The 13,309-nt window shown below is 36.9% G+C and overlaps 1 protein-coding gene across 2 annotated transcripts; it reads right to left on the bottom strand.

Annotated features, from left to right (window-relative positions):
• Positions 1–1,754: 1,754 nt before the first annotated feature.
• On the bottom strand, positions 1,755–12,732 carry LOC306880296 (protein sel-1 homolog 1-like). Of its 2 annotated transcripts, none has more exons than XM_079433750.1 (21): positions 12,537–12,732; positions 12,358–12,401; positions 11,696–11,867; positions 11,199–11,366; positions 10,818–10,923; positions 9,495–9,657; positions 9,216–9,269; positions 9,065–9,124; positions 8,452–8,533; positions 7,977–8,131; positions 7,768–7,824; positions 7,607–7,675; positions 7,432–7,509; positions 7,267–7,329; positions 7,101–7,188; positions 6,147–6,295; positions 5,902–6,067; positions 4,141–4,215; positions 3,492–3,664; positions 2,201–2,329; positions 1,755–2,097 (listed from the first exon to the last, which is right to left on the bottom strand). In XM_079433750.1, exons 1-21 carry the CDS (start codon positions 12,607–12,609, stop codon positions 1,891–1,893), a joined length of 2,331 nt encoding a protein of 776 aa, XP_079289876.1. In that variant the 5' UTR covers positions 12,610–12,732; the 3' UTR covers positions 1,755–1,890. The 2 variants fall into 2 exon arrangements, with proteins under 2 accessions (XP_079289876.1, XP_079289877.1); XM_079433751.1 differs by having other exon boundaries at positions 11,199–11,360.
• Between the last annotated feature and the right edge of the window lie 577 nt (positions 12,733–13,309).

Genomic DNA, 13,309 nt, shown 5'->3' with positions numbered 1-13,309 from the left:
ACATAAAGCATGATCCAGGCACACATGCAACTGCCAGAGGACTGGTGACCATTCACAACTTTAGAGAGCTTTAATAGAAACCGTGTCGCACTGGGGCCTGGGAGAACCAGACCCCGCAGCTCAATGCAGATCTGGACCAGGAGAGATGTTGTGTGTTTGGACCGAATAGCATCTGTAGGTCTAATTATATTAAGATAGCAAATTGCATTCAGGTGTGAACCCATTTATTTTTATTAGTTATTTAGAAACATTGCCATTTGAAAATTTAATTATTTCCTTTTTAAGTCTAATCCATTGTTATCTCAATATTATGAGCGGATTGATTGACATGGAACATAGAGGAATCTGTTGTATTACTTTCAAAGCTTCAAACCATTGCTGAATTGTGAGAACTCTGCAAAAACAAACTAATGCTCTGGTGAATCTTCACAAGAAAAACAGTTCTTTACATCCTATTCACATACATATGCTTACATTACAGGGTTTTTTTACACACCAAAAGTTGTGGTAATGCTATATTACCTGAAACGACAGACACCATTGCCAAATAATCAATAGATATTCTAGACATGCTCAATTTTTTCCTCTGAAAAAGAACCTAAAACTGAGATTTAGCTCACAAACAGCCACATCCCAAAACAAATGGATCAACTTAAGGAATTCACAGAGCTACAGATCTTAACACGCATATCGTCAAAAATATTTCTGAGAGAATTCAATGTATTGATCTTAAAATAAAAAAAGCAAAAAGGTGTCTTGTAATACTAAAAATTATAGCCACACAGCAACCCATTCATCAATTCAAATATTTTTCATGTATGCAGAGGAATTTAAATCCCATTTTGAAAACTTTTGGAAAGGTTGAATGATTAATGATGAATGAGGTTTGAGGTAACTGGAGCTTCAAAAATCTGAAACCTACTGGACACCAGCCATAATTGCACTAAATTAGTATCATAGCCTACAGAGACAGTTTTGTAACAATGAAAAGAAGTCAAGGGCCGTAGTCATATGAATGATTCAACATTTGGCAAGGTGAGCATTTATGGCAATAAAAAAACCTTATGAAAAACTGCTAACCTTAGATTATTACCGTGCAGTTTATTCATATGTAACTGTGCACATTTGAATCCAGACAGTGAAATCTACATCAATGTGCTGGTGAAAACTACTTTTGTCCAAATACTGATGTTATAAATCATTTCTGGACTTCTGGAAAAAAAATCTGCTAGCAAGCCACTTAAATGAAAGCATGCTGAAAAGTATGAACTTTTTACACATCGAATTCAGAGCAGTGTCCACCTCACACTGCGTCTCAAAGAGGCATGGTGTCCAAGTTTGAATTTGTACCAAACGTAATACAAAAAAAAAAAAATAATAATTAATTATATATATATATATATATATATATATATATATATATATATATATATATATATATATATATATATATATATATATATATATATATATATATATATATCTGAATGGGTTGCACAAAATAAGCTCCTTGGCTTTTAGCACAGTGGCAAGCAAAAGCAGAAACAACTAATGGAGTTCATTCAGCAATGTTGTCTTTTTCCCCCCCAAACCCAAATCAATGAGTGTTGATTTGCACAAATGTTATTTCACCTGGCAAAACCCTGAGGCGCACATTTAAGATATTGTAGAAGTTCATCTAATTTTTCCCCAAGCCACAGTCAAAAGACAAAGGAGGGGCTGGACAGGGCAACAAGAGTCCTGAAAGCTCTTTTGGGGTTAACAGGATAAAAGACCACAGCAGGTGTAGGTGTCAGCGGCTGTCCCAGGGAGAGAGACGCTATTGGGCCTCAATTTGTTCTCCCGTAATCCTAGTCCCATTTGGTCACCTCCACTCTGATAACTGCTCTCTCATTGTTCCTCAGGCTCTCCAGCTGGCTGCTCTGGCTGGGCTGGAGGTCTAGGGGGCACTGGAGGGGCTCTGGGTACGGCTTGGTGCTGTCTCTGCCGATATGCAATTACTGTGCCCAAGAGCAGAGCAATGACAGTCATGAGGTAGAGATCCCACTCTGGACCCAGTAACTGGTCAAGATCCACCTGAGATAGAAGCTCATTCAGCTTAAGAAAAAAAAAAGAAAGATTACTGTTATTGGTTAGTCCTTGACTTGAGGCAAATCAGATTTCAGGTGGATTCTCACTGATGGTCACGGATGTGACTTACATTAAGATCTTGCAGGTACTGTAGTGCATAAATAAGGCCCAGCTTGCACAGGGCCAGGAACACAGGAACTTGGGCATCAGGGCTGGCTTCTGCAGCCATGTCATAGAAACGTTTAGCCAGATGAATGTCCTGTGGAGTAACAATTCAAAAAATTAGTGCACTGTATACATTACAGATTAAATGAGACCCGTTCTGGCGAAATGAGTCAGAAGTCACACGGGCTGATTTTGAGCTACAGGCAAAAGAAGTGAAAAAAAATGTCAGTTTTGGTCGAATTTGAGGTTCACACAAAAATGAGTTCATTAAGCCCGCTTCTAGCGATCCCAATGCTCCAAATAGTAATTAAACATCTAAAATGATCTTTATTTTGGAAGTTTTCTGAGAGGAGTACCTTTTTCTCTGCACACTTCTGGATGACGGCTACTGCTTCTCATCACAAGTTGTAAGTCTATTGTTGCAAAGCGCAGCATTCCAGCTTTGTTAATTTTCATATCGAAGTCCAAACCAGTGAAATATGATTTTCAAACCCATGCTGATGACGATCGTGCTGACTAACATTTGCAATCTCCCTTATAAAGTACGTTGCAAAATATGTATTGACGAGATTCACATCATAATCTTTAAGTTTAAGGGAAGTCGTGGCCTAATGGTTAGAGAGTCAGACTTGTAATCCAAAGGTTGCGGGTTCGAGTCTCAGGCCGGCAGGGATTGTGGGGGGGGGGGGGGTATGTCCAGCGCCCTTTTTTATCAGATTCCAACAAGTCATATATCATTTTGAAGGTATTAACTTCTGGAGAATGTGAAAATAAAAAGACATTCCGACTCATTTTGCCAGCACCGGTCACAAATGTGGTCAATAAAGAAAGTTTTTAGAAAGAAATTAATACTTTTATTCAGCAAGGATGCATTAAATTGAACAAAAGTGACAGGGAAGACATTTATGATGTAACAAAAGTTTCCAATTCAAATAAACGCTGTTATTTTGATTTTTTTTTTTTTTTTTTTTTTTTTACACAAAGAATCCTAAAAAAAAGTGCATCTCAGTTTCCACAAAAATTCTAAAAAGCAAAATGTGTTTCAACACTGGTAATAAGTTTCTTGAGCACCAAATCGGCCTGATGATTGATTTCTGAAGGATCATGTGACACTGAAGACTTGAGACTTTGCAGTCACAGGAATAAATACATTTTAAAATATATTAGAATTATTTTTGGTAATTATGTCTTAATTTCACATTTTTGAACGATAGTGTGCATGCTTGGTTATATGTAGTTATGCATGGATATTTCACCTGTTTAATACCAAGGCCCTTCTCATGCATATAGCCTAGGTTGAACATGGCCTGTGCGCTGTGCTGTTGCTCAGAGGCCAGACGATAATGAATGACTGCAGTCTCATAGTCCACATCAGTGCCATAGCCGTAGAAATGATAGTCACCCAGCTTGATTCTGGCCACTGTGTAACCTGATGACAAAACAAAACAAAATATAAAACAGATACTGTTACAGAGGTCCTGGGTGTTCAACAGCTTCATAGAGCCTCAAACAATGTTATAAAAAAATATGTTTTATTTTGCAACAATGATTGTCCGACTTTATATTATGCTGCTTATTACTTAGCTATGTACCAAGTAAGTAAATAAATGGGTATGATATAGTGAAATTGCATATTTTATCAATATGTTATCACTTTTCTATAAAGAGTATTATGAAAGTAATACGAGTATGACAAAGATTGGTTGCCAGGGACAACAATAAAATAGCAGCAATGATACTGAAATGTTAGCCAGCAGGATGCTGCGAATGACCAATCAGAATCAAGTATTTGAGAGAGCCATGTAGTAAGCAGTTATATTTGTCTCACTATAATGGTTGTGAGGTCATCAAAGCACTTTGGCATTTTGCTATAGTGACTGTGTGGGTTGAAGAGAACAGTCCAACCTTGAGCAGCTGCTCTAGTCCAGTGGAGCAAAGCCCGTGGGTACGTTTCATTCTCATTGAAAATCTGTGATCCCTCTGAAAGACACATACACAGAGTCAGATTTATTATTACAATGTGAAATGGCTTAATTTAGCTGGGTTTTAATCTACCAAGGGACAATAAACATGAAGGGAACATCTTTTTACTTGGTCTCTCAGGCTTTCTGTGCAGAATGTTCTACCTTCACAAAGATTCTGTGACCTTCTTTAAGTGTTCCCACATATTTAGACATGAATTTCCATAACATTTCCCAGTCATTTAAGACCACTAATAATTACGCTTTAAAGAGGTCATGAACTGAAAAATCTAAATTCCCTTGATATTTTGAAATATAAGACGTCATTGGACTACAAAAGCATCCTGTAAATTTCAGAACTCAAAACTTTCTTGTTAGTCTAAAAACATCTTATATTGAAGCCAGTCTGCCAAAACGACAGCTTGAGGAATGTACCATTTGATGATGTAATAGTGTGGCTAAACACCACCTCTGCAGAAGATGATCAACACCTGCTTCTACATCGCTGCCTGTTTGGCCCCGCCTACCGATTCATGTGCATATTGTAAAAAGCGAGAGGGGTGAATGCAGGTTTACGCAGAAGTCAAACAATAAAGATGGCTCTGAAGGCAACAAGGTGCTGTGCCAAGCTGCAAAAAAAATAAAAAAAAAAATAAATAAAAAACAGTCTTTGCATTGCCTTCCTTCTGATCATAACATTAGGAAAGAGTGGATGAACTTTTTAATGAAGATCCAGACCGTGTCAGTAAGAACTTGGTCCTGTTCACTTCATTTTACCGTGGATTCGTTTACAAACAATGCACAATTCGACACAGGATTTTCAGAAAGACTGAAACTAAAAGACAATGCTGTGCCGACTATATTGGATCCGACACCAATGTCGCACCACAAGTGTGAGTAACTTTTTTATTACGTGGGCACTCTTGCCTTGTCTGTTATTATTACAGATCATTTGATATGTACTGAGTATTTCTGCGTTTTTAACCTAAAACACAGCAGTGTCCATCTATGAAGGATGTGTGCTGTCAAACATACACAACTATTAGCCAATCATAGCAGTGGGTGTTTACTTCAGAGTCTACAATCCATCACGCTCTATTCAAATAGAATAAAGTACAAAATAATATAAAAAGGCAGCTCATGACCCTTTAAAAAAAAAAAAAAAAAAAAAAAATACAGATTTCCATGGCAGTTTTTCATGAGCAAGTCAGTGACAAAACATTCATTTTAATTGTAATAATTTCTTAAAAGTAACATCTAGCTGATTAACTAGCAAAATTATTTGAATATTTTGGAGCAGAACATGAAATAATTATATTCCCTTTAGAAATACACCCATGACTTTTCCAGGCCTAACAATTTTAAAATTTCCAGCTTTTCATGACTATGGGTGGGAAATCTATTCTTCATTACAAATTTCAGATTATTTTCAGGGCAGAATGGGAAGGTAAAATATATGTCTGATATATATATATATATATATATATATATATATATATATATATATATATATATATATATATATATATATATATATATATTTTTTTTTTAAATAAAGATATGGTTTAAAAACAAAATTCAGATTAAAAGGCAGATGCTGACTAACTATTCTCAGACCAACTTTTGACCTAATACCACAACTAATATGCATGCAGGTGTTGGAGGATTGGCGCCCTCTGGTGGTAGTGGCAAATCACTGACTCACGTTGATCAAGGATGAAGGCCACATTGCTCTGGGCGACTTCGTAGCCCTGTTCGGCCAGCAGTAGATACTGTACTACAGCAGAGTCCATGTCGCCCTCCTTAAAGCTTCCGTATGCTGCCATGAATTTTTCAGACCAGCGGCCTCGCTCACACACGTTCTTGAAGAGCTGGTCTCACACACATACATAGTAAACTATAAGAAAAGTTTTTTGAAACATGGCTATGCATGATGAAATAGTGTCTCACCTCCACTGCAGTGTGGCAGGAGCGCATGACCCCAGTCCCTGTGGCATGCATCTGAGCTAGATTATAGAAGGCTAGGATGTGACCCGCTTGAGATGCCAGGTTAAAGAATTTAAGAGCCTGCTTATAATCACGCTTCACCCCGATTCCATCTAAAATATGAAGAAAGTGAAATTCATAAATACACTTTTCATACTCTCAACACCCACCAGCTGAAATGACTAACACACTTCTCAGTCCACAATGTTTGTCAAGATCATGTCAAAGCAGAATGCAGGTGGGAGTTTGTCATGGCAACAATCACCTAGGCAACCAAACCAAAAGGAGTTAGCTGTGATTTAAGATAAAGCGCTATTGAAGTGGTGGAAGAGTGAGATCGACAGGCAGGTAGAAAAAGGGAAAAGAAAAAGAGAAATATATCCTGAAGCAATATTTTCAGAGCAGAGCTCAGAAAATTCACAATATAAATTTTCATGGCTTTTCCATATTTGTTTCTAATTTTATTTAAAAAATGTCTATTAAATAAATACATAAAATATCAGTAATATTTGTTGTTATATTGTGAAATGTGTAATGTCATTAATAATAATAATTCCCTGTTCTATATTATGAGGCATGTGCAGTGTAATTGTTGGTAATATGCACACTTCTGTATTTGCAATAAAAATATGAGTATTAAACTCTTTACAAATTTATGCATTATTTAAACTGTCAAAAATATTTATGTATCGAATTTACCTCAAATTATGTATTCTGGTGTTGTTGTGGAATTTGCTGAATTCTGTGGGAAAATATTCCACGCCCTTTACTGGCTCAATAAAACCTGTTCCTTTGTGTCAAAAATGGCTGCCTATTTTTCCTTTTGCAGTAACAGCAGGAAAATTAAAGAAGCAGAAGTGAAGGGGGAAAAAAAGGCAAATTATTTGCATGCAATCTCTCTGCCTGACACACACTTACTGTAGTACATGGTTCCCAGCTGCAACTGTCCATCCACCCAGCCTTGCTCTGCAGCCTTCTGAAAATACTTCAGTGCCAGGTCATAGTTCTGCAGGATCGAGAAGAAACAATGGCTCAAAAGATCTTTGAGTGACTGCATAATGTTCATCTCATCTAGGAAACTCACCACAGGAACACCCCTTCCATATAGGTAAGCCATACCGAGGCCACTCTGGCCAACTGGATTTCCCTAAAAAGAGGCCAACAAAAGTTGGAGATTAGAGAACATTTGACAATTAACAGTTTCTGAATCTTGACAGGGAAAAAAATAAAAAATAAAATAAAAATTCACCAAATCGGCAGCCTTTTTGAAATAATGCAGGGCCGTGTCATTGTTCTGAGGCACATACTCACTGCCTTCAGAGTACATCTGAGACAACAGAATGAGCGTTAGAGAAAGAAAAATTGACAGAGGTTGAACAACAGTGAGATCATTCAGCTACAGTCCAGGCTTATCAAGGCTATACCTTTCCAAGGAAGGCCATTGCATGTGTGTTCCCTGCATTTGCTGCTTGGTTAAAGTACTCATATGCTCGCTGAAAATAATGACAAATAGAAAGTAACTAAAATCATTATTTCAAATTATTAGAAGAAATGCACATAAAATGGCAGAGCCAAAAAAAACTACCTGATGATTCTGTTCCACACCTCGTCCTCCATGTAAGTGTAACTGGCCCAAGCCCACCTAGACAAAAACATTTAAATGTGATAGTAATAATCAAAAATACAAGTACATAAGGCCAAAAACTATGGCAGTGATACAGTCTATGTTCAACTTCAAATAATGTCAAAGGGTGAAATTCTTCTTACAGACAAATCAGAACAGTTATATGTTACCTGTGCCTGCACATCTCCTTTCTCAGCCAAGAACTGGTAGTACTGGATTAAATCCTCCTCTAGCATTCCACTGCTAGAACCAGGATTTTCTACTTCATCTAAGAGCCGGATCCGCTGTACTGCACTGCCCCCTGTCAGGGATACATCGCTGGCCACTAATAAAAAAACAAATCTTAGGTTACTTTGATATTACAAGACTTAATCCTCAATGATTTCAGATATGGATAGAGTGAGAATAACTGAGCAGTACCAGTGATTATTCATGAGCAGTATGAGTGTAATTCAAACTAAAAATACATTTCTACAGACATTTCATAGTTTTATGGTCACACTGCACTGCTCACATGTAGGATTTAAGTCACTAAACATTTCCTTAGACAGACTGGGAAAAAAGGCGAGTGTCGTTTAAACGATGCTGTGCTGAAATTCGGTATGTTTAGACATAAGGACTGCATATAAATGTGACAAGATTTACCGTGATTGGCCACTAGTCTGTAGTGAGTGAGAGCAGATTCACAGCTCTGAGGAACCCCAACACCTCCCCAGTATCTGTAGCCCTGAAAAAAAAAAATATGGCATTTAGCAGATCGGCACTGCCAGGAAATGCAGGCTAGACACAATCCTACACAGCACCAATGCATTAAGAAAGTAGTCATGGATAAATTAGCATTATCGTGTTCAATATTGCAGATGAATCATATTCGATTATGAACGCGATATCGCATAGCTTGTCAGTGAACTACAGCTCTGTGTATTAACTGCCGCTCCATCTGAAAACAGGTGATGGAGATTTACCACCAATCACGGAGCCGGCTTTACTGACAAGATGCTCATGAGAATCGCATGCGATTAATTGCACAGCCCTAGTGCCACAGGATCTGAGGTTTCAACTTTGCTTCATGTAACTGAGCCAACGTGTCGGTCAGAACTTCAATAGATCCAAAGGTTTGTTTAGACACTCAACTTGATATATGCAAAGTCAAATAAAGACTCGACACATACGATAAGCAAATCATCAAGTCTAATTTCCTGGGTGGAACAAGATCCTCCATGGTTTAAAATACAGGACAGAGAATCATTCTTCTTACCAGAATCATATGTGCTACTAGGTTTCCACCCAAAGCTCCAAAGGTGTAGTACACCAATGCCTGCAATAATATGAAAAACAGCATTTTCATTAAACATTCACATTTAAAATAAGCAGGCTGTGCTGTCTAGATAATTGTCATTAGAGAATACCTTTGCTTGACTTGAGTTCACCCCTAATCCTGCAGCATACAGGAAACCAAGTGCCTGTGTGAACACAAATTGAAAATTGGTTTCTCAATGTAAAAAATAAAATAAAATAGTAATGATATAAAAAGGAATAAACTTTTCCTGATGCAATAGTACAGTAGTGATACAACCCCACAAACAGCTGCTATTCTTAAGAAATGGCTTGAAATGAATCACAGGACAAAAAAAGCATCAGTATTAACATAGAAAGGTGACATTTAGTTAATAAACAGTTGCTATTACAGTCTGGGCTTTAGGGGAGCCCTCCAGTGCCAGCTTCTCAAAGATCTCCTTTGCCTGAGGAATGCTCTGGGGTAAGTAGTCTCCAAACAGCATGGCATATGCCACCTTCTCCATGGCCTTGGCATGACCCATCTCTGCAACTTTCAGGAGTCTATCATACAACCTATAATGCAGAAATAAATATGAATATATACTACCGTTTAAAATTTTGTGGTTGGCATGTCTCTTATGCTCATCAAGGAAGCATTTATTTGATCAAAATACTTTAAAACAGTAATATTGTAAAATACTGTTACAACTTTTTTTAGTTACAATCCTTTTTTACAATTTTAATGAATATATAAAAAAAATATTTTTACTCCATGGCAAAGCTGAATACATTTTCAGCAGCCGTTACACTTAAGAAACTATTCTAATATGCAGATTTGGTGCTCAAGAAAACTTTCTTGTCATTATTAAATTTTAAATACAGTACTTTTTAATATTTTTGTGAATACATGTTTTTTTCAAAAGTTCAAAAGAATTTATTTGGCATAGAAATCTTTTTACATTAGAAATGCCATTAATGTGTTTAGTTTTAAGCATCCTTACTCAATTTCTTAAAAAAATAAAATAATAAAAAGTACACCTTAGTTCAATTATACACGTTAATTCTTTTGACTCCAATACAGAAACCAAAACTGTCCTACACGGTAAGTAAAACTAAATAAAAATGTGCAAAAACTGTCTTCAAACCCATTCACACCAACTACAATAATAACAATGATAATTGTAAAGGTATAGTTTTAATCTCATTCATTTTAATATTGTTCTAAATGTAAAAAAATAGCAGAGTCCACACCACAACTACAATGGCACAGCGGAACAATACTGTTGGAATTACTTTATCATTCATCAGCTGAAAAAAAGATTGTTGTTAAAAATACTAACAGCCAATCACAATCAAAATCGGCCAATCAGAATCACAGCCTGCTCTAAAGAGCATGAGTATTTAAAGCAGCAGATGACAGAACTGCAGCGTGTGCTTGTAATAAACAAAATGTTATTGTGCGTTGGTGTGGATGCTGCTATAATTATCATTAGTGTTATCTTCCTTGTAGTTAATGGGCCTTTAAGGTGCTAATATTCACACTTTAGGGGAAGGTAAGGTACAGAGGTGTATCTTTGAGGGTACTGCATAGGCTTCAGATTTAAAGTACAGTTTTTGCACATTTCTTCAGATAGTGTAGGTTCAAGACATATAAATCATAGGAAAACTGTTCAAATAGCACTGCAAGAAAAAAAAAAAAAAAAAAAAAAAATGCATGGCTCCACAGCACTCACTCTTTCTTCTGGCTCCTTCTGTTGGTGTTGTTAATCATCTTAATTGCATGCTGGTACTGTTCTTCAGCCTCTTCCACTAACCGTCTCTGCTCTGCTTGCTCTTCCGCTGTGAGGACAGATACATTACACATGCATCTGGTGTAACAACTGAAAGTGCTAAAAATCACAATTTATTTATAGTGCAGGAAACATTAGCATTGATCTTTTCATATCTAGACAACTAATGCAGAAGAGTAAGAGTAGTAAAAACATCTTTTGACTAACATACCAAGAACTCTTCCGCTTTTAACTAAAGTAGTATCATATTTCGTGTAGACTGTAGAGTCACAATATGATTCATTTTTACAATATAAAGTACACTACCAATAACAGCTCACTCACTTTCACAGAAGCCCCATTTCTTATCAGTGTTGTAGTTGTATGTTGTGGCACACCACAGCCTCCCATCTCCTCTGCCTTCAGTAGTGCACTCCATATATTCTTTATCTTGGAAAAGAAAAGGAAAGATGCAGGGCTCCCCAGAGGCTGTTCCACCTATTGCCACTGGAACTATGATAAACACCAATGAGAAAATGACACAATAACCAGATACTTTCACAGGAAACAAACTACACACTTGTGAATGCATGGGTGAGCAGGTGTCTTTTCTCAAACACAACAAGCTGTGATGCGGAGAGCAACAAAGAAAGATCTTGTGCTGTAAAACCCTAAACTAAGCGACATAGGACTCAAACAGTATCAAAACCTTGAATGTGTGAGCAATGTAGTAAAGACATATTAATAAAATTATGCTAAATGTACAGAAAAATCTACAGACAAAACCTGAATACTACATCTTATTCAGGAAGCACCTGCAGACCCCATCTGGATCTACTCACCTTCTTTATGACTCTCCACTGGTGGAGGAGGTTGACTCGGAAGGTCTTCCTGTTCAACCCCCTCAACCTCACTCTCTACTCCAGTGTCTGTTGTACTGCTGTCGGCCTGGGGAACTTTAGAGACATACGCATGTCCCGCCACAATTTTGGAGCCATCATTATTATGTGTGCTCTGACCATAGACAGAAAACATGGAATAATTAGTAGATAAAATAGTTTAAAATAAAATAAATAATTGAGAGTGTGTGTGTGTATGTGTATATGTGTGTGTGTGTGTGTATATATATATATATATATATATATATATATATATATATATATATATATATATATATATATATATATATATATATATATATATATATATATATATATATATATTTTTTTTTTTTCTTTTTACATGTGTGTGTGTTAGAGAGATATCTTTTTGTACATAAATGTATACACACAATTAGTCTCATATATATATATATTCACTATTTGTGTGTTTACAGTGATGTTTTAATAAAAATAAAAATTAAATTTTTAATTTTACATTGAGAACATGGAATCTAATTTTTTTTCTCAAAATGCAATACCATGAATCACTAACACAAAACACTTCAACCCAAATGCATATTAAATGGCTCTGATAACGTCATTATGTTTAAATGCTGTATTACCTGAGACTCACCACCCTCTGCAACGCCATCATCTTGAAGTACTTCTGCAATCAAAATGCCAACTCATATACACTTTATATACAAAACATGTTAATATAGTAAATGTAAATGTTAAATAGCTTAGTTAACGTCTAAATAAACACATTTTCCTAATAATTGAAAAAAAGCCTCTGACTCACCACCAGCTGCCACTTCCAAAGTCACAGCTAAAACCACAATAAGGACCAGACAAGACTTCTTAGTGGGATTCATATTGCCAGAGGGTGCAAAACGCAATGGACTAAAAAGCTGACTTAATTAAACCTGCACACTAACTTAACAGTCTGTTGTCTTAGCTAGCCATTTAGCAATATAAATCTGTCAGTGAACTGCACCTGGCTGCATAACCGACTAGCTATAGAACTTGACCAGCGAGCCAGTCAACCAGAAACTTCTCCCAAGAGCAAAAATGGATTATAATAAAACAACCCATTCGCAAAAACGGGATATTAACACCCTTACTAGAGCATTTTGAGCTAGCAGCTCAATGTAACTAACTCAGTGACAGCCTGTCTACCACAGCTAGCACAGCTAAACACACAACACTTCCCAGAGACGAATGCCGTGTCGTCGCAGACCATGAAAACATTCCCAGACGACTTCCGGAGCAATGCTTCCAAGGCACCTGCAACGTTTATCAAATTCAACAACACAAGACAGTAATAGTTTAGCCGTCTTTAGGGTTTCTCGTGTTACAGCATATTTTTGTTCACTGACCGACCCCCTTATTTCCTAATCTGCTGCGGCTTCACCAATCAGGAGACGGCATCGCAGATAATAGCCAATCGCTGTGCTCCAAGAGTCAGTTGACCAATCAGATGCGCACACACAAGAGTATCACGGCGCCTGAGCAGAAGTGTACACGACAGTTTGCAGGATATGGGAACGCCTTTGGACAGCTGACTCTCTCTCA

Source organism: Barbus barbus (genome assembly GCF_936440315.1).
Source record: "Barbus barbus genome assembly, chromosome: 14".
NCBI classification, from domain to species: Eukaryota; Metazoa; Chordata; class Actinopteri; order Cypriniformes; family Cyprinidae; genus Barbus; species Barbus barbus.
The sequence above is the reverse complement of the archived record's forward strand: the minus strand, read 5'-3'. Positions and strand labels throughout refer to the sequence as shown.